The sequence below is a fragment of the Wasmannia auropunctata genome, unplaced genomic scaffold (assembly GCF_000956235.1).
Source record: "Wasmannia auropunctata unplaced genomic scaffold, wasmannia.A_1.0 LD336043.1, whole genome shotgun sequence".
Lineage (NCBI taxonomy): Eukaryota > Metazoa > Arthropoda > Insecta > Hymenoptera > Formicidae > Wasmannia > Wasmannia auropunctata.
This window is the reverse complement of record NW_012026847.1, coordinates 314,175-336,795: the sequence shown is the minus strand read 5'-3', so window position 1 is coordinate 336,795 and position 22,621 is coordinate 314,175. Positions and strand designations below refer to the sequence as shown.

General features: G+C 36.5%; 1 protein-coding gene and 2 non-coding genes across 4 annotated transcripts in view; 2 read left to right on the top strand and 1 right to left on the bottom strand.

Annotated features, from left to right (window-relative positions):
* LOC105451824 (inactive ubiquitin carboxyl-terminal hydrolase 54-like) overlaps positions 1-22,621 on the top strand; it is a 52,985-nt gene that overhangs the window by 17,264 nt on the left and 13,100 nt on the right. The window contains exons 2-3 of one of the 2 annotated variants that reach the window (XM_011692517.1): positions 3,627-3,867; positions 4,073-6,478. In XM_011692517.1, the coding sequence (XP_011690819.1) occupies positions 3,652-3,867; positions 4,073-4,246 (390 nt within the window). In that variant the 5' untranslated portion in view covers positions 3,627-3,651 and the 3' untranslated portion in view covers positions 4,247-6,478. Of the gene's footprint in view, positions 1-3,626; positions 3,868-4,072; positions 6,479-22,621 lie in introns of those variants that run through there. The other variant, XM_011692518.1, reaches the window with a different exon arrangement.
* Positions 1,259-1,330, bottom strand: Trnae-cuc. The gene has a single exon. It is a non-coding gene; the product is annotated as a tRNA-Glu (tRNA).
* Trnae-cuc lies at positions 1,428-1,499 on the top strand. Its single transcript has one exon. It is a non-coding gene; the product is annotated as a tRNA-Glu (tRNA).

Here is a 22,621-nt window from a genome sequence, read left to right as displayed (position 1 = left end):
CAATGCGACTTAAGATTTAAGAAAATTGATTACAATCGATTATTTTTCTCACGTATGATGAATAATGGACTATGATTGATCAATTTTCTTAAATCTTAAGTCTCATTGTAGACGCCGCTTTGCACGTGCATGCTGGGCTTTTACAACCGCTAGACATCCGCCAAACGGTCCTGCGCGTAAAAGTCTTCGGACTTGGATTGGCAGCGCCGTTTAATTTGCATGTTTTTCTTACGAGGGGATCAGCATCACGGCGGCAGCAGCGGCGGTGCCTCCGACAATTTCTTCTCCTCAACATCTCGTCGACGGTGTCGCGAAAATAACCGCGCGATAGCACGGCGTCTAAACTTTATGCCATAATTCACGACGTACTCTTTCTTCGTTTTCCATCCTCCTCGCGTCATTGTGCGATCTTGTGTATGCGTTCCTTCTTCTATCTCGTGGTTTATTCGTTATATATAGACACGAGTTATTCTCTTCCTTTAAGGAAATTACGTTACCGTTATCATCGTCGCTGAATGTTTGTGAAAAAATTAAAAAGTTGTGTGTCTTGGACGTAAAAAAAGAAGAAATCATTGCAGTGTCGTTGTGCTTCTATAAATATACACTTTCGTGCATTTATTATACGAGAGAGGTGCGGTTTCATTAGCATTCACAACACGTACGCGAGGGAGACGACTGTCGTCGTTCAGGAAATTTCTCCGTATTTCGGAACCTGCGAAGCATCGAACAACACTCATTATAGAGAGGAATTGTAACTTATGCAATATTAATATAAAACTTGTACAAAAAAAGTACAAAATATTCAGAAAAAGCGATCTTTATTTTCACAATTATTAGATTATTATTATAAAAGTTTCTAATTATTTGGCAGCAAATATTTTATTATAAATTTATGATTTTCCTTTTTGTAATGTATTAAATATTTATATTATTTAGTGATTGCGCAAGAATAATATCCTAATGTGTATATTTAAAATACTTAGAATTTGTCTACAACATTAAAAAAGCAAATTAATATATTTTTTAAATAAATTTAGGAAAGAGATAGCATAATATTTTTGATCTAAAATATCTAAATATTATAACTTTGGGCAAAAAATGTAACATTCGGTACCGGGAATGACAAAGTTGTATAAATTAATTCGTAACATTTTTGTTATATTATATTAATAACAAATAATATATTTTTATTAAACTTTTAAAATTTAAAATTTATAAAAAAAGACTTTAATTTTAGGATAAATAAGAGCAAAAGATATTCCGGTACCGGGAATCGAACCCGAGCCTCCTGGGTGAGAGCCAGGTATCCTAGCCACTAGACCATACCGGATTACAAATGAAGTGCAACCTCACGAGTGTAACATTGTCCGAGAGGGATGTTGCTTCTGGATCATTGTGAAACTGTGAGAGAAGAGATGTCATCGTGATCCGGTATGGTCTAGTGGCTAGGATACCTGGCTCTCACCCAGGAGGCTCGGGTTCGATTCCCGGTACCGGAATATTATCTTTTGCTCTTATTCACCCTAAAATTGAAGTTTTTTTTAAAGAATTTTATATTTTAAAATTATTAAAAATATATTATTTGTTATTACTATAATATAACAAAGATGTTAGGAATTAATTTATACAACTGTCAATTATTATTGTATTTTACTTTTGAGTTACATTATTAGCTTTTTAATAGAACAGTGAAGTAATAATGTTTGCGTAAATAGCGAGAAATTATAATTTTAAAATCACATTTTAATATAAGACATGGCCGAAGAGTATAAGTTATAATAAAATTAATGAATGCTTTTAGAGAATGATATAGGCAGTTTATATTGTCCTAAACAATTGACATGTAAAATAAAAAAACGAAAGGATAATTAATGTTAAATTATTAATAGCGCATGTATATTTTTTATATCCACCGCTTTCATTGAGTGTGAAAAATTAGCGTTCGACGTCATTGTTGATATCTCCCGTTCGGGTAGCGTTATCTAAAATTAGATCCGCGTGCGTGACAATAGTCCGTTTTGTATCACGGTATCGTGTAGCAACTTCGAAAGAGGCGTGAAATCGGGTATTCTTGGTTACCGCGACTCATGCCGTGTAAATGGAAATTCCTTTTGCGTGCCGTGCCAAGGACAGCAAACGCAGGACGACACGTCGGGAGGCCAACTAGTCCTGCTTTTACTCGCAGTTTGCACATGGTCAACTTGAGATATATGTATAAATGTCATTTGCCGTAAACCCGTAATTTTAAAATGAACATTGGAAAATCGCGGGAGCCATGCGTTTATGTTTTATTTGCGTTTGTCATGCAGTTTGTGAAGAGGGACGGATCAATGCAATTGTCAGTCATCATTGTGTTCTATTTCCCGACTCTTGATGGCTTCTACAATACGACAATCTCGTAATATACTTCCATGTCTCTCGATTTTATGCTGATAGATATTCCGCGATCAGAATTGTTTCGTCTGATTGTGCCTTTGATAAATAATTTAACATTGCATTCTCTAAGATTTTTTTATATATTCGAATGATCTATATATATCTAGAATGAGTTTTAACATGTTTAAATTAATTACGTGTATAAATTTTATATATTACATACATATAAAATCAAATTTTTATTAATAGTGTTAATTAAACAGTTTATTTAGTCATTAAAATTATTTTAATTAGTAATGAAAAAACACAATAAATAATTGCTTTCGAAAAAAATTTCAATTATTAAGTTTAGTTATAAGTTACTGAGAAAGTAACGTACGACTTTGTTTTTGAATTTGAAAACGTAGACGTAGCCAGACACGTCTGGTTTTCTTCGTCGACTTCGTAATAAGTGCAACACCGAGCATGGTGGGAGTATGTCTGTAGAAGAATGTGACCAGAGTATTGTATCCGAAGCCTGAAAGCCAAGACGACAAGACTGGCGCCAGGCCTGCTCTCAAGCACGTATTCGCTCCGACCACTTTTCTCGGCTCTTCGAAATTAACCGTCCACTCGCTGTGGTAGTAGCATTTAACGTGGCTGATGTTCTCGCTCCTTTTGCCGTTTTTTGCTCTTCATATATGACTCTTTATGATGATTTCGCCTTTTTAAAGGAGACACTCGAGGCGATGTTTCCCTCCTCCATCCTGGGGTTTCTTTTTTCCGCAAAAATGCAAGAAAATCATTTAAGTTTTTAATTAGGAGAATTGAAACTGAAACCCAACGAACATGTGTGCGTAATCGGTTTCTTTGGAGGCACGGGCCATAAAATCTTACATTGCATTTCCGTATACGCGTAAACCGATTTTTCCTGATCTTCCCCTATAATTATACTTCGTAGTTTCCTCGTTAACTTGGTTTTACGAGTTCCCGCGAATGGTACGAGTTGGGTTCATTGCCACGTTTTAAGGCATAATAAAGGTTTTCTTTTAAGTTGTGCATACCACAACTGGATAAAATTTTGTTCAACATTGATAATATTTTTTAATAGATGCAAAACAATTTTATTACAAGAGAAAAATTATTATATGTTTATTTATATTTTATTAAAATAAATATATTTTTTTAAAACGATTGTGCGAATTTTATCTAAAAATTTTACAAGAAATAAGATATTGTTATAAATAAATGCTTATTGCGAATGTTTACAGATGATTCTACTTTGATTTCTCGAGCATGGCGTCTACAATGGGATTGCAGCAGCAGGCTGCATCCCAAGACACAGTGGATTTTGCCGGTTATCTGCAATCTGCACAATGCCATCAGGCGGAAGGACAGGTGCAAGGTTGTCAAAAATCACCGCATCGGGAGCACAACAGCAGCTTTACCAGCACGAAAGGCTTGCTCAATGGACCCGGGCAGAACAATTGTTTCCTCAACAGTGCCGTACAGGTAAGACATATTGCAGTAGCACGAATCTGAATATTGAATATTGCTGAATCTTCTGTCATTAAATATAATTAGTGAATTCCATAAATGTATCTTATTGGATTATGGATAAAAAAGGGTATCTGTGCAGAAAAGTGCACACAAAAAAAACATATATATGCATACGTGCATGTTACATGCATGCATACACACACATGTGATCTTACAGTATAGGTACGCGTTTCGAAGGTATAACAGGCACCTTAAGTATATGCAACCCGCTGAACGATCGTGCTGTTTGACTTTCTCGACGCAAGTAGGCGCAAACAAGCATGTTACACGTGAAGTAATAATGATATCAAATAATTTAATTAATAGAAATTTATATGAAAGTACCAATTAAAACAATAACCGGTAAATAGAAAACTTAAGTTTACAGCAATATTTAATTCTTTTATAAAATTTTTTAAATTTGTGCGTTAAAAAAGCTATCGTAAAAATTATGTCGAGTTTGAGAGCGTGAAAATAATTTGTATCTACAATAAGGCCAACACATATGTATATTTGTGCAAACAGAAATGCAAAAACTTGTGGTCCTTGGTATTCAAAAGATGTCACGCATTGATTCTTGTTTGCTATTTTCTTAAAGACTTTTACGAGTCTTACCGTCCGCGATTTATGAACACAATCCATCGCCAAATCTTTAAGCACGCTGTTCTAAAAGACCGTCGAAACGTGCGTAAATATTCATGACCGGTAAGTGGTGGGACACGTGCAGGGGACTTCTTTCGAACCGGATCGTGAGACTGCTTTTAACTCTCTCGTGAGTATTGGTCTCTCTCGGCCTTACTGTAAACTTCTCGCCTTTTAATGGTAAATTTTACAACATCTGTAGTCACGCTACTTGCTCAGTTAGGGACATCGACCATCCCAGTTCCAAAGTCCAGAGGAAGAGGTCACATTTATTCGTATTACGCATTATAAGAGGCGATCCGAGACTGTCGTATTAAATATGATTTATCGCCTGCACAAATTTGAGGTGATAACTATCTCCGCGAGAATTAACCACTCCCCGTGAAACAAAAAAATCTTCTTCATTTGTGTTAGATTTATCCGAGGCTTTATTTACGTACGATTAAATTTTTTTTTAAGAAATATCAAATAAGTAATTCTTTGACATAGACATATATTTTGTCCGTTTTTTTTTCCTAAAACATATTGATTTTATTTTAAAGAAACACGAATGCTAATCTAAGAGATGTTACATTCTGTAAAAGTTGGCGAGGTCTGGTCGTGAGGCACGCGTACTAATACTGCGCCTTACGTGACATGTAATACAAGTGTTTTAAGCGCAAACCGCGCACGCAGCCAGGGTGTGGTAACTGCTTTGTCTCGCCTGTGTTACGAATAGAAAACAAACGGCGTAACAGCGTCGGTTTTTCCTCCGTGACCGTAGTAATAGTTTCACGACAAACATTTGCGAGCCGGTATATGTGCAGCTATAGAGCTTATATTTATTAATTTCGCGATCGTACGTCATGCATAAAGATGTCGTCGGTATTATTAATAATCACCGATGAACGGATACCGAATACACAACAGGTATAGATGTCGAGCGGAATTGCTTATAAAAGATTAATTGCATTTCCGGGTTGCAATATTCCTCCGCGTAATACTGCTAGACCGTTTAATCGGCTTGTAAAGTTCCGAAACGGATTGGTGGAAGCTGGGATGTGTACTCAGCTTCCATCAATGTGCATACCATCGGTGCAAGCTTACTGACGAAGCGACGATACGAGACTTGTTTTGGCGGGCTATATCGTCGATGCTTACCGCGTAACAGCCTGCCGAGTGTTTTTGACTTCGTTAAAGTGTCGTGGATAATCTTTAGACGCCCGCGTTATCGTTTACAGGCTGCCAGCCGTGGTGAATAACGGTTTTAAACGCTTGCGATAAAAATGCATATGTATCTACGTTCCCATCCCTCAAGTGATAGTCACCAGCGAGAATAGCGACATAACAGCCACGGAGCATCGATAACGTTACCGAGGGGGAACTATATAATACATACATTCCCGACGTGTTTTGTGTCGATCATGTTAAATAAGCAACTTCGAGGGCGCTATTAATCTGTGAGTTCTGCGACGATACTAGCAGAATACAAATAAGACAATCGATGGATAATCAGAGAATCTGGTGGAACTTTCATTATAAATTCGCAATGATTTTAATAATTTTAGCATTTTGGTGAAATTAACATTATTATAATAAAAAGCCTATTTTTTTAAGATTTTTTCGTTTGTTTGTAGCTGTGTACTCGTTTTTACGGTAGATCTTGCGAATTGTTTCCATCGCAATTGCAAGACGCTCAACGGTTTCGCGGTGTACGTTCATAAAAATCTTCGATCTCTCGAAGAAGCGGGGAAGCGTTTCATCGTTGGACGATCACGATTGGTTCGTTCGACAGAACGCGCATAAAGCACCGACGATTACCAGAAGCAAATCGCAGGTTACGCGTACGGTGTGTTCAAGGAGCTTCGGGGAGTAGGTTTAGTTCCTGTGGATTACCAAGTTTCAGATTGCGCGGCACTGATCTATGCTCCCTTGTCGATACTCCATTTTGAGCAACTCGAAATGGCGCTCAACTATATTTTTTTTCTTTTAGCACTATATAAAATTTAAGGATATAATCACTAAAATTTTATTCTTGCACGTAAACAGAATATACAAATAAATAAAATTAATTCTAATTGAAATTTCGATACATTAAAATAATATTTAATTCTATAATATAATATTAAAATTGCAAGTGAATAAAATCGGTAGCTTGCTCATTTGAGAAAATTGCAGAAAATATCTTGTTCTTGCTGTTAATCTGGTGACAAATATTGTCTTGCCGTTACGAATGCGTTACGAAAAGAAGTGGTATGGGAATAGTTCTTTCTAGCTGTTTACCTAGATTACCGTACGTAACGGTGCTGCAATGTCCAAGGTATTTTGTCACACTGGTTTGTGTTCCCATGTACTGATTTACGTTTATTGACACATTTGCCGAAAATATTGAGAGATTATTAAAGACTTAGTAAAAAGCATTTGCTTTATTTATAATAAGGAAATTTTATATCTTTCAAAAATTTGTGAGTGCTCCAAATATGATGCATATATGTATATGCAACATGAATAATTCACTGAGAGTTAATACTTATCGAATACTACATCCGTGTAATAGTAATGGTATACGTAACCCTCTTATTATTTTCGTAACACCTGTCATGGAACAACTCGTCGATCCAAGCGAAACTTCCGGAAGCAATTAGGCTATTCGTGTATTTGAGCCTGTTCATTTGTGCCGATGAATCGATTAATGCCATCTGTCTTGGTATATAAAATATATACACTAAAAAGAAAAAATATATATACATGTACATTATATATGTATATATATATATATGTTGTAAAAAATATATACTATTTCTTATTTCAATTTATCATTACCAATTTTTTGATATTTTATTATTTTGCTGAAAAATATTTCTTTTGTATATCCAACCAAATTTTATTTTTTAATTACTACTAGTTTAAATTCAATAGGCATTATTTCAGCTGATTTTGCGAATGTAATTAGGTATAATGATGGAAATTGTAACGCGTGGTGATTAATAAAAACGTTTTTTATTTTGCTTCTGTTTCCGGACGATCCCATGCCATCGTCCTGGCGCGTTCGTGCGCTTTCTGCACCCACGCCAACCCAGTCGAGGTTCAAGGTTTCTCTCGCGGTCACTCTCATAAAGAGGCGTAGCTTTCATTCTCACCGCCAACAATAATCATAAGAAAGCAACATCTCTTAATACCCCCGCCATTTATCGACACTCCACCCACCTCCTTCCACCGCATTAATACGAAACGAAGGGTTACTCTCGCTCGTATTCGTACGCGCATCATTGCGTTAAATGTCTCTTATCCGGTTAAAGTTTCCCATTCTTCGCGACAGCGTAAAAGGATAGAAAGCAACCCGCTAGGTCTTTCAAACGCACACATTTAATGCATTTTTGCGCTACACGCTACAATTGTTCCCATAGTTGTAACGTACAATACAGCTTTCTCCATTACTATTTGTCACTCTGGTGTCACCGTGCACTGCACAGTGCTTCTGTTTTACGCGATTTCCGTATTCGATGATCTGGTTTCTCCATTATAATCCGTTATAAGGATATAACGTTATTATATGTTACGATCTGAACCCCACACTTGTAGTTGTACATAATTAAAGCTTATGTTGTGCGTGTCTTAGATTCCCATATAAAAAAAACTTATGGATAAAATATTTAGTATTTACTGTACGAGTAATTTGTACCTACTATTTGGAAACTTAAGGATTTTTCTCGGCTGTATGAGTGAGACTTCCTGTCTAATAATAAACCGAAAAAAGTAGCGCCAAAATCTACACGCTAATGTAATTGTTGAGCTCACGTAACGGTGTAGATTATCGTGATATCTTTTTTTAAGGAATTCTTTATTTACTTCACGTATTAGATGACATGCTCGTATTTCATGACATGCTCTAAATAGCGCGATGATTGATCACAAAATACCATTCGAGGCACATCTCTGTGAAGCAAAAACGGCGATGTTACCCAAAATGAAAAAAGCCGTATCTTCCAGCTGCTGGTGATCGGTGTACACCTGACCCGATCTTCCCTTAGGATTTAGTTTTGCGATTGGCAGAGCGAAGGTATATAGGATAGGTACCAACACGTGCCATCCTCGCTGCCGGAATACAGCTGTTTCGCGAGTCACGTGATGCAGATGTATGCTTCGTGATGTCAATTTAGAGAGATTAGCTACTCATTGTCAGAGGGAATCAACACGATCAACAGAGACATTTAGCGACCCTTTCTCGACCACACATTTGCACTAATTATTTTATATTTGACAATTTTATTTTAACTTCGCCATACGACTGTGCCTTTGCGTTTTTCTTATCTTGATCGACGTATAGATTCGAGTGATACGATTTTAGCGAGATTTCGCCTTCGTTTTGCGGTAAAAGGGAACTGAACTTAATTTGCGTCTGCAAAATAAGGCAACGAAGAAACTCGAGAGACAGGAGTGCCCGAAGGTCCCGTGATGTCACAAGCCGCTGGCCCATGAATCCGGGACTCGTTTCGGTGACAATAGAGTAAGACGCAGGCGCATGTTTGTATCGAGGGCGCACACAAGTACTTAGGTAGCGCTGGGTAGCGCTCGACCCTTGAGGGAGAGCACACGCGTGGCTAATGGCGGATGGAACCTGCTACGCGATTCTGACAGCAGGTGTCTGGGAAGCGACTTCTCTGACTCATCGCCAGGTGATATCTGCCCGATGCAGGAAGGAAGGAACCGGAAACTCGCCCGCAGAAGGCACAAAACCGCCTCTTTCGCTTTTCTCCACGAACGAAAGCAAAGTTTCGTTATTGCTCGCCTCCAGCTTTGATTTCGTGATCAAGAGACCGTGTCGTTGCTACGCGCATCCTTCAAACTTCATCCGTTTCGCTACGGCTTATTAACTTTACCTTGCCGTAGCTGATGTCGCTGCAGACGGATCTAATACCTGATTACTCGGTATATTTTATGGTTGTTCAATGTTTACTGTTACACATAGCTTGCTACTGCAGTCATGTGGACAAACGATAGCAAAAGTTAAATCGATACTACTTACTATTTATAGAATAATCGGAATATAGAGTGTATCAAATATTTAAACAATTTAAAAAAATATATTTTTGTACATCCAAGATGAAAAGACCTTCGATCGAAGGGTTCAATTTAGTTGAATGTTTTTCATAATTATATATTTGTATACGGAAAGAACAATTTTGTTGAATCCAGATTTGAAAATAATTTTTGTTCAATAGTCAAAATTATTTTGTGCGAAAGTCAAAATGATTGCTAGAATATCAAAACATTTTATAGCAACACTTATCAGTTTTAACATTCCAACAAATTATTTTGATGATTCAATAAAAAATTTTCAGATCTGCTTTTACCAAAATTTTTAGGTCTTTCAACAAAATTGTTCTTTCCGTGTGTGCAAAATTTGAAATGCATAAAACTGGTTTGAAAAATCGGTTAATAATATCCGTTTCATTAACTTAAAACATTAGCTTGGTATAAATTTTCTTTTTACCGTTATTAACCTTATTTTTCGAAATTATGTTATCGATATGGATCTCATAATCTCTCCAGAGATAACTTCCAATCGCGAGTGAGAGCCTACGCGAAATCATAATGTCGTATATGGCAAACCACGATTATACAACGGTTGTTCGTTCGACGACGACGAGAAGGAATAACGAGAGGAAGAAATGGAGGAGCGAGAAGAGTATGGAAACGGGCGATGGTAGGGATTGTAGGACGAGGCAAAGTCGGCCTAGAAGGAGAACAGAAAAGGGAGCCGTGTCTAAGAACCATGTGTGGGAAAAGTCTGCGATGCGAGACTGAGAAACGCGTGCGTTCGATCGTAAGTTCGCACGTGCATGCGTGTGTAGTCGTACTCCCACACGCATGCACGCACGTGTAAAAGTACGCGCGAATGTGTCCCGACCACCTACGCGCGTTAGCGTACGCATGACTTTTCTTTTCGCTCATGAAACCCGCACTCCGTGACACATCGTCGTGTTCGTCAGATAGCATATGGAAATTGGCACTTAGTTGCAGGAAGCAGGAATAAATTAGCTGTTGATTTTTTTTCTAATTTCCACGAAACGAATTACGCTTTCAATGAACTGACACTTGCAGGAGAAAAATATTTGAAAGTAAAATCTAAACAGTTCATAAGGAAAAGAGCATGCAATTATTTTAATACGAAATTTATTATTTTAACATGAAATTATTAATTTATTGTTCAGCTTTAATTGCCTTTATTATTATTAATTTTCAAAATCAAATTGCCAGATAATATACTGAAAGTATTTTGTAAATCTTTTTTGTAGGATTACAATGATTTTTAAGGATCTTTTTAAGTCGTAACTTACGCTTGGTCTACTTTGTTAATTTGGGCCATCTTATGGCAGGACTTATCCAAGTTCCTATCTTTATACTCGAGTGACTTCCTTAATGTGGATCAGCCTGTGAAATCTAACGCTTTCGATGCTTCGAAACGCTCACCCGTTAGTGCGTCTACAATACGGTCTAGGTTTTAGTGGACCAGAACCGTCTCGCTCATCTCAAGTTCTGGGAACTGAATCTCGTCCGGATAAAAATCGCAGCGCTCGCGCACGTTTATCACTAACGTCACCTAACACTAGTGATAAATTTTATCGTGATAAACTTGATGCTTGCATTGCAGTTAATAACCGGAAAAAATTATCTCGTTAATTAAAAACATATTAACAGCGTATGCTATATTTTTTTGATATTTTTTTACTGGAGATAATTAAAAATTTTACATAAATGCAGACAGCTGTTTTCTTCTCACCAAAAAATTGCACGAATACTCGTTTCGAGATGAAGACCGGTTTCGTTTACATCTTTTAACACGGATTTAATTAATGATTTGCACGACACAAGAGAGTAGTATAAGTTTCATTTTTTAGTGTCCCGTTAGCAATGACGAAAGGCGCAAGCGTTTGCATCATGTTCATTTCATTTCACGCGACCCAGTTCCGTTGTTGAACGCTATTGGGATCATAATCGGATTACTCGGACAACAAATGACGTGACGGAATACGCTGAGAGATCATGACACATCGTCGTACATAACAGGCACTCGAAAGATTATTGTTCAATGTACTCGCGATTTATGTAATCTCGGGAAATTCGCTCTAGCGTAACACATTGCTTTTTACCTCTGGCGCTATCAATGACATCACCACACACTCCCACATCGTCCCGATTTCGATCGCCGCGATTCCATGAGTGGTCGTCCAGAAGAAACTGCGATAATACGCGCGTGACGTGACTCACACGAGTCGATATCCTTAAACGGTACGTCGCATCGCCTTTTGGTATCGTCGATAGATCGGAAGTCCGCTTCAAGCGGAAGTATCGGAAACAAGCAAGTAATTTTTTACGGTGGAGAAAAAACTTTGCCCCCTACAAAGAACTGTTATCGTTTCTTTAACAGTAAAACCAACCGACGTCCATGCGGCGATAGCGCGCGTTTACGCGGAATTTTAACACTTCAAACGGGAGCATTGTAGGCGCGGTCGCGTATTAGAGTGCGGTAGCGTTGCAGAAGCGAGGTGAAAAAAGAAGAGTGAAAGAAAAGAGCAGGAGTGCAACCGGCGCGGCGGTTTAACTACCGCTGATAGGCGCCCGGTTATCCGTTCTTGCGGTTCTTCTAGTTGCACGGCCATTCGACGCATTCCTGCATTCTATGGCATCGATGGCGAGAGGCACGCAAATGGAAGACATTTCCTTCTATTTTCCATTGATCATCATTTTTTCCCTCGCGCTTCTTTTCGCCGACAGGACGATTAAGCAATTTTCTCCTCTGACTGGAATTTCCTTACGTTAGACGCATCCTGTGTACGATCATTTCCCGAATCTTATTCGTAATAGATTATCGTGATGAAATCGCTACCTGCAATTATCGTGCCGTCGAAATTGTTCCGTGTTGTTAGTTTTGTCAATCAGACTATTATTTTGATGCTACATAGCGTGAATATTTATGATATTTACGATGATATATAATAATTGTATCATTGCTATATTTAATATTTATATGTATTATTAAATTACAATGAGAAAGAATATAATATTTATAACTAATATCAATTTTTATGATTTTAAGCTTCTTTTAAAACAGAAATTTATATTTGCCTCATAATTTTGACGCACGCCAAATAATAAATGTTTTTTACGCGTTAATAAGAGAAAAGTGTAAAAAGTGATATAGAAATGATTCAGAAATGATCGAAGGTTATGATATTTATTTTACGAATAATAACAATTCCTTGACGCTATACGCAACAAGTATAAATAAACATACATTGGAAAAAAGATAACGTATCCGGAGAATGCTAAGAATGTTGCAGAAAATTACGAATGTCTCTCCGATGTTTTCCTACTGTGGAACGTAACGTACTAATGATAATGATTCGGAAAGCTCTTCTTATCCCGAGCTCGTGCCGGTCATTTCGCACGAGTAATTCGCTGCGACGGGTTACGAAGAGGAGGGCCCGTTTTCGAAGAAGCCCCGCGGAAGACGGTTGCTCGTAACGTCGTAAAATATGCAGTTAATGTGCGCAAAGTGCCTCCCAACTTCTTTGTGACTAAACTGAATGTCCAGGCTTCCTCCAGGTTTTTTTTCCTGCGGAGTGTTATCTTCGTCTTTCTATAAAACGCGCAGGCAACTTAAATCTGGACGATCTCTAAAAACAGTGACGACTTAAAGAGATTTAGAATATGATCAAAATGTAATCTGCATTTAAGTCGTTATTTAATCTTTTATACGTTAAAAAAGAGTTTTCTTTTATATTTTCCAAATTTAAATTTTATATATAATATTATCAATTACTCTAGTAACTTGCGACTCCGATAAAAAGTTTCTTCGTAGCAGCTTTTAAGTGGCAGGGAGTCATTTATTTTAAATTTCTTTTGCGTATCTTTGTTCCAAATCTCGTTAAACTGTTATCCATCAGTATCGTACCGATCGTTTAATAATAAAAATACGGATTTCCTCCTAGAAACAAATTATCTATTTAAACCATCTTAATTTTCCTTAACAGAAGTTTCAATTATATATTTTTTTCAATATACAATATCTATATAAATTGCTGCAACAGCTAAAAAATTGTTACAAACTATTGAATTGCTTAACACTGAAAAATAGTCTGGTAATAGCCATCAAATATGTTTTGTTTAGCAATATTGATGCAATATTTAAAAAATATTGCATAATATATTATCAAACACAATAATAGTAACCGACCGTGTTTGATAATAATTATTAAATTAATATTTATAAAATTTTAATTATTAAATTAATATTTATAAAAATAAAATTAACGCTTTGTTGGTTTTGATCATATTAATCAAATATTTTATTGAAATTGTTTTACTAAAGTTTTAGTAATTATTTATTTAGCAATAATTTATTTTACTAAAACTTAATTTAGTATCATCGCTTGGCTTAATTATTATAGATCAATCATCAAACTTCTTTTTTTTTTCAGTGAAATCGTTTGATTGTTTTCATTGTGAATTTGGATTGTTTGGTTAGAATCGAGATTACCTAAGATTCATTACACTGATACTTAATTAGAAATAAAAATGCTATACCACATCAAAGCGTTAACTCCTCCTCACGAAGGAGATACGCATTAAAGGGAAGAAAAGGAAGTAGCAAACGGCAGCAAATACAGGAGCATGTTTCGTTCTTAGTCTACTCGGAGAGGCTCGTGGGCAGGTAAACACGCGTTCGTACGAGACATTCTCGTGGGAATCCTCATGCTGAGAATCGTTAGTGCTTGAATTAACGGCAGACAGGTAATCATCATCGTTGTAATTTTGTTGCTCTCACGACTCGACGCAACTCGCCGTCGCTTCGCTGTTACTGACGATTTGGTAAGGTAATGTAACGCGATAATGCACCATGATAATATCGTCGCTAACAAGGTTTGCGCTGGATCATCATCATTTTACATTCTAACATTAAGGCCCTATCGACGACAGAAATCAAGACGCCTACAGCTCTAATTGTCGTACAAAAAGCAGTATCATAATGTACAATAGTCAGTAATCGAGTTATAATCGCACAATGTTTTAATTTAAATTTTATTGTTTGATTTCATAACAATGGGGGGACCATAATTGAAAATTTTATTAAAAGAGCGCGCACTTTATTTATGAAGATACATTTTGCTGCTATCCACAGGAGATACATTGTTATCAATTAATCAACTTCAGGAATAAAGCTAGTATTGTGGACACGGTAGTTGCCTCACGTGGGAGTAATCGTCTCGAAGAAGTCTGGAGTCTTTAACCCGATCCCTGAGAATTGCTTCCTTCGATTCAGCAATGACTCATTGCAGTAACACAATGATTCCTGATTTTCCGCCTACTTTGTACATCTATCCCCGATTATAATGCAATTTAATTTAATGAGAAATTAAAAGAGATTAATACAAGAACGAATTTTGTTCATATATTTGTTATTAATATAATCGATAGAAATGGGATACGTTACATAATTCGTTAAATATCACAAAAATTAAAAATTTATTATTATTATTATTGTTATTATAAAATAATAAAGAAGATTAGAAAGTTTTCGTAACCTCTCAGATGATGTTTATCTACTTATGAAAAATTTACACTTTTTGATAAAAGAAAAAATGGATAATAGCTTGTAAACGAGATAACCTCGCTCTTAATTGAGACCAGAAGAGAGATTTCCTTGCGCGACGAGATAACTGAGGGGAATGCAAAAGTGAGAATGTAAACATATACGAAGGGGAAGATGCAGTAAAATAAAAAACAAAAGTGGCGCCGCGTACTTTTTATGATAAATAATTCAATTAAAATGCAAAATAAACATCTATTAATACTTCATAAGCACAGAAAGTCTCACGTTCTGCACAATAATTATTTTTCAAATTTTGATAAGTTTTTAGTAGGGTAAAGTAGCGTAATTTGGTCAATATTTTTTTAGCGCTGCAGTCGCACTAGACAGTTGTCGTTTATGTCATTAAATTGTCATTGTATTATCTCACTTTTGATGAGACATAAAGCTGAATAGACGTGTTAATTTTTGGTAATTTTCGTTAATTTTTTTGTGTTAAGTTGACCAAATTACGCTATACTCCCTTACATATTACATTTAGTAAATAATGCGTCACTAATTAAAAATATATAAATAATTACTCAAATTTAAAATTGATTAAATTATTGGTATATAATCTTTTCGTAATCGTGCTGTATAATTAAACGATGCGAAGCGGTGTGTGTTGCGCCAAACAAAAGAAAAATCAAAGTATTCAGTAGGGCTGAGTAGGGTATCATGATTCCACGGGGGAACATCACACTTTATACTGTCTAGTATCAGGGCCAATCGGAGCATACGTCGGGGATCCCCGATATTATTAAGGCACACTTGAAACTCCAGGTCCCACGTGGCTCAGCCACCGTGACCACGTGGTAGGCAATGGTATAGTAAAATGCCCACGAGATACGAAAGATGGTGGTTGAATGGGAGACTAAGTCGAAAGGGGCAGGGGAGTGTGGGGGTCAGGTTAAACCGGAAGCCGCCACCGGAACAGCTTCTACTTCGTAGGTTCACATGGTCGACGTTCACCTGCGGAGGTCAAGATAATTTTCTCGTGTCAGTGTAAATGCTCGCATCAGATAAGAAACGGTTTCACGTCAATGTCTGTTACTTCTCTATTTCCAGCGCTAAATTTATTCTCCTTATTTGTAATGTCCGATTCGTCTCAATAGTAAATCTTTTAGTAAATCTTAGTAAATGCAAAGTTTTTAAATATTTTTCATCATTGGGATTATAGCATTTAAATAACTTTTGTTTTATAAAAAGAACTGTATTTATGGTATGGATAATATTACTTTACATCGTTAAACGTGACATTTGTTACGCTCGAAATACATTTACGTAAAAATGAGAAAATGAAATACAGGAGATACAAATCCAAACTTAAGATAGAATCGTGAGTATCTTTCAGCATTTGTGAATAAATCTTTCTCGCGATTTATCGGATGAAGAAACCGTATGTCGTATGAATATGTAAGAGATAGTAGAGTGAATATGCTAATAAGTTACATACTGAAAGCGATGCTTATGCGTACGCATTATGATTCAAGACTTTGATTTAGAATAAAAATTGATTATCAGAGTAAATTAAATGCTATATTGCGATTAAATAAGCTTTTACTGCGAAAGAAAACTGTCCAAATTTGTATGATTGTATGACTATAAATACATTTTTTTTGAAGTTATTTTAGTATGGCCATATAATAAAGTATTATTGCACAGTAAGATTTATGTTATTAATGATTATAAAAACATCAAGGTCGTCAAGTTAATATATCATAAATGACATGGCTGTAATAACTTATAATTTAACAAGTGCGGTAAACGTAATTTACTACAGAATTAGTTTACAATATTTATTCATTTAACTATATTACTTCGCATATTTAAATAATATGTTTATTATATTAATTAGTTGTTTCTTATTCCGGATATCTGATAAAGTCTAGTATAATATCGATTTGTTTGATTCAACATATTTTGACAAGTGCGACATATCGATATATGAGAAATACCTACTTCCCAGATTCATAATTTCTAAGGGTATAATGATCTGTTGTAGAAAATTATAACCGATAAAAATGTATATAAAATACATTTTAAATTAAAAGACACATCTCCGAAAATCTTAAAGATAAAATGGTTTCCGGTCATTTGAGCGGTTACGTGAATTAATTAATTTGATCTGACACAATTGATAAAAAATTACTTTAATATTCCGAAAAAAATTAGCTGAATAAACATTATAAAGATAAATCCATATTTTTAATAAAAACGAAGAAGATAAAAATTTTTGTGATAAAATTAATTATCATCAAAATATTTCTATATTATAATTTTTATCATTTTTATTAAAAATATGGATTCATCTTTACAATGTTTATTCAGCTAATTTTTTTCGGAATATTAAAGTAATTTTTTATCAATTGTGTCAGATCAAATTAATTAATTCACGTAACCGCTTAAATGACCGGAAACCATTTTATCTTTAAGATTTTCGGAGATGTGTCTTTTAATTTAAAATGGCCTGGAGTGGACAAAATGGATTGTCTAGATACTCTAGATGGAGCTATCTAGGATTCCTTGAAGTTGATTTAAATGCCCCGTGGCGTGCCGACAGGTGTACGTATTTGAAGGTTTCATAGCTGATGCCGACAGGTATATTCTGTATTATTAAGTAGTTCGAAGGAAAGAATCTCAATATCGATAAGCGAATGCCAGTGATAGAGCGCACAGGTATGCACAGGTACAGCCACACCTCGTACGTGTAAGCAATGCGTGATAATCGCAAATCGTTGCAATTCAGATAATCGTATATTCTTTCCTCAACGATATAGGAGTTCTTAAAAAAAAATATAATAAATTCCAGCTGTATTAAAGTTATCTGCTCATTCGTCACGCTAAATTAAATAATTCGTCACACTAAATTAAATGAGTATTCTATATTCTCCGTCTCTTTCTGACTAGATTTTCCAGTAACTTCTTTATCTCTCTCGAAGGAGAAATTGAATTGTTCTTATCAAAGAAGAAATAGCGGCAACAATAGTGTTGGTGCTTATCAAAATCTAGCAATGTTACAAGCCTAAATTTAAATACTACATATGTTACAAAATATATACATAGATATAATCTCAATAAAAACAATCTCCTGTGATACGTGACTCGATATCGAGACGCGCACGTGCTTACGCTCGTATACGTCGTGCATGAGTAATATTGAGGTACCAGCTGTGAGTAGTACTACGATCACGTATACCGTGATTCAAAATGGCCACGGCGGGTCAACATCCTCCCGCCCTGGAGAACGCGGTCCCGCGGAAGGCGCGCTTACAGCCATCGTACGGTGGCGCCGCCGAGCAGATCTTTTTAACGAAAACTGGTTTGTGAAGCTGCGACCGTGGAGTGTGGACCACTCTCGCTCACGTTTCGTTTGACCTCGGTCCGCGTCTACGGAGAGGAACAAAGAACCGCTCACTCGTACTGTTCAGGAGAGAGCTCCTTCGAACATATTACGTTGTCCCAAATCTTATGCTAACGACGGAATAACATGATTTTATCTTGAGGCTGCTTTAATAAAATCAAGAATATACTTTTGGATATTGTAGAATAATTATGGTCGTGCACAGAAAACGAATCAGTTAAGATTTGCTGTAAAGTAGCAATGTTTGTAATAATTGTAATATGGAAATGTTAAAATTTGATCCACGGCATAATATATTTGGAGAGGAACATTCAAGACATTTCTTAGCGAGACGTGGCAGATTTTAATTTTTAAGAGTACATGGACTTCTGATGGTAATAACATCTTGCGCAGCATGGCGGGGTCCATCAGGCTATCTTCCCGCCACGATGGCCGACGTTGAAATCACCCTTGGTATAAATTCGCGGGAACTGCGCACCAATAGGAACCCTTCCCGCGCTGCCTTTGTCCTTGGATGTTTTTTTATGAAAAGCAGAAGCGGTGGTAAAGGTCATCCCACGTGGATGTTCGTTATTTTCGCAATTCATGCTTACGATACTGAGTATGTACAATATTTTACAATATAGGTGTAAGAATATTATTGCTATTTAGTAAAAAAATTATTGAATATTATTTATTTTTTGTCGCAAATTAGTTTGTCCCTTTATTTAATTTAACCTGTAATGCACTATTTAGCAAAATAAAACATAATTATAATTAATTAGAAACTTTCTCTCTCTCTTGAGCGAGTATTAAATTCTAATTCCGTGCTATCTGTATTCGTAAATGTCATTGTAATGTTACAACAGAACATTCTTTAATATCTTTTGTTACACAAAACCGCGAGTAAACGATCAATCGATCGATCTGACGGACAATGAATGCGAACAATCACACAATGGATTATTTGATACCCACTGTGAAAGAAGAGAGCTGCACAGAATCAGATAGCGAATCAGATAGAGATAAACTTATTTTAATAGTTAATATTTATAATAATTTGAGACGAGGCTCGGAACAACATATTGCAAGAAATAATTAATACTTGATAGCCGTTCATTTAATTTCCCATATATGTATGCAGTATATCGTATAAGTCTTATTCCGGTTTAGCTTCTACAATCAATAAAAGGAAAGGGGTTTCTTAATAAGGAGTAGTGATGATCGTTTCTAATCGAAAGATGATAATGAATCCAGTCCAGAAACTTGTTCTCCATCGACGGAGAGAAGGCACTTACCCACGACGACTTATAAAAGTCGCATCTTTGATATTCGTATAATATCAAGAAAAATGTCAAGTAATCGCGCAATTAAAATATAAACGTTTAATTGAAATAATAAATACGATTTCAATTTATCCACATGATCTTTCTTTAATTGTCAAGGAACACGTTTACGTTTGAGGCTTTACGTCCCAAACAATGTATGTATTATTTTTTATCCAGAAATCGTAGTTATTTCTCTCCGGACCACCGAACCGGTTCGGATTAAACATGGAAGTAAACATGGAAATGCACGGGGGACATTTTGACGAAGTCCGTCGACGACGACGATACAATACACTTTTACTCCAGTTTGAATCGTGCGGAACCGGTTCTCTCTCTCTCGTAACAGGCCACGCTAGCCTCTTTTACTACTTACTCGCATATACAACTCCGCGTGCGCGCGCGTCGCTTCTTGGACTCTTGGAAAACCGGTTCTCCGTCGATCCTCCTCTCGCATATCATCCCTCCTTTTCTGCCTCATTCCTTCTTTCTCTCCTTCTTTCTTTTTCTTCAGGTATTACGGCCTCCTGCAGGCTATACGAAAACAACGGGTTTTCTCCTCTCGTGCTGGAGACTCGCGATGCGATCGCGCGGTCCCTCTCGCGCGGTGCGCGGTTGAAATGCATGTCAGCTGCATTAACCCATCTACCGAGTGTATGGATCTCGTTTCCTCTCTTTGTGCCGTTGCAAAATAACCTACTTTTGCTAACAAACAATTTTTATTTACTCTAACGCGCGATGATATCAAGGAATGCTTTTTCTAGGAATTAAAAGGCAATAGTATATATAGAATTGATTGTATGTCAATAATTAGACCGGTGTGAACTGAATAATAATTTCTTTATGGTCATCGCGGAATAGCTTAGGGCTTCTTAAAAGATTTAAAAGGAAATCTATGTCACATTAATATACGAATGAATTTTTGTTACATGCTCTGGAATTGACGAGCGAATACTGAAGCGGATACGTTCACCGGGAATTCTGCACGTGAACCGCGCGCATGGCAGCGCAGCGTGTTGCAAAACCGTTTTTGCGCAAGTTCCGCTCTTTCGCGCAGTTCGATTCAGACATTTTCTTGATATCGCTTTGCCAAGACTCAGACATTAAATCAAACGATGATTCTGCTTTAATCTCGACATCCCGCCACGTGCGTATAAACGTCGCCTCGTTGATGCCGCCTCGTGGTCTCAACGTCGCCATCAGCGTAGAGGAAACCAGTTTTGCCCTCGCTGCCGCTCTCTTCGTCCGCTCTTCGTGGCATTTGGTTTTTTTTTCTTCTGCGTCGTAGTCGCCATCGCCCGCGTCGTCGTCGTTTTCTTCTTCTTATCGCGGTGAACGGCGCACGTGCGAGTAGCACCTTGGAAAGTGGAGAGACTACTCGTCTAACACTTAGCACGAAGAAGGGGAAAACAATAGAGGATATCATGGAGCTCTCCGAAAACTAGCTGGCAATGGAATTGCAGCTCTTGCTCACGTCGCTTTTCGAATTTCTTTGAGAAAAGCCTGCTTAATTATTGTATGATAAGTTATTAGATAAATGTATCGTTAGAAAATAAACAAATAGGAACTTTCTTGTTTTCTTTTTGTTATGATACTTATGAATTACTTTTACAGCACTTTCTCGCTAGTAATTTATACTTATTTCAAATTGGACCACATTCCGCCACGCGGTTGGAGTCAATCTTGCTAGTCTCAATCTTTTTAGATTTAAATTTGCAATCAGAGCGTTTGATCGTAATGATCGAGTACTTGTCGGCTCGATGTAATCAATGAGCTTGTCCTTTTTCTCGGCGATAATTATGCTGATTGCCTTGGGCTCGTCGTGGTCGGAATTCGCCTACTAAACCTTGTAGGAAGCGATCGAGCTGCAGGTGCACGCAGATGCAGTGATTGCACACTTTCCCCCTTACCTCTATACAATTTGATATCAATATATTCTTCTTACTTCTTATTTCCATTCACAGTTGTAGCACGTGCGTGTTACTTCACGCATGCGGTATAGTAACGACATCGGCGGTATTCTACCACGCGATTTTCGAATTATCGGAATGTCTTCTTGATTGGCGATATATTTACGCGATTAATTATTGAATTTTAATGTGAATATTTTATCAGAATACATTTATACGAAAAAGTTACGTTAGAACAAATTGCTTCATCAAAAACAATTAAGTGGGTAAAATTTGTTGGATTAACGAAATGAAAAGCGAAATTAATAGAGAAAGTATCATTGGAAAATAAAATTTTCTCGAATAAATCGTATACAATTACGTAAATAAATGCGTAAATAATTTTAGTTATATATAGGAAAATAATGATGTGTCGAATCTTATTTACGGTGAGAGAATTACGTATCGGATGCTAGCGGTTTCTTTTCAGGTTGTTACCTTCTTGTGGGAAGTGCCCGTGCATTCATTTGCCTAACAACTTTCCGGAAACGGCCAAACCAGGCGAGCTATGCAATCTTGAGTCTACAGTTATAGCAAACTTCTCGCATATGTATTTTGCAAGAATCTAGATCTGGTCATCTAATCTATTTTGCGATGTTCGTATTTTCTTGATTAAGAATCAAATTTCCATCAATTCTCACAAACCGGAGCGTTTTTCTGTGAAGATAAATACGTTTTCCACAAATATGTACATATTTTTATTTTTACTATCCTAATATGTGAAACAAATTTATTCCCCATCTATTACACGTGAGAGAATTCTCAATGAAATCATCATATCACTTCGCATTTGAAAGCTTCGTGAGTTGCGTTTTGTAGTTAGGTAAGATTATGTATCTCTGTCTTGCAATGTCAT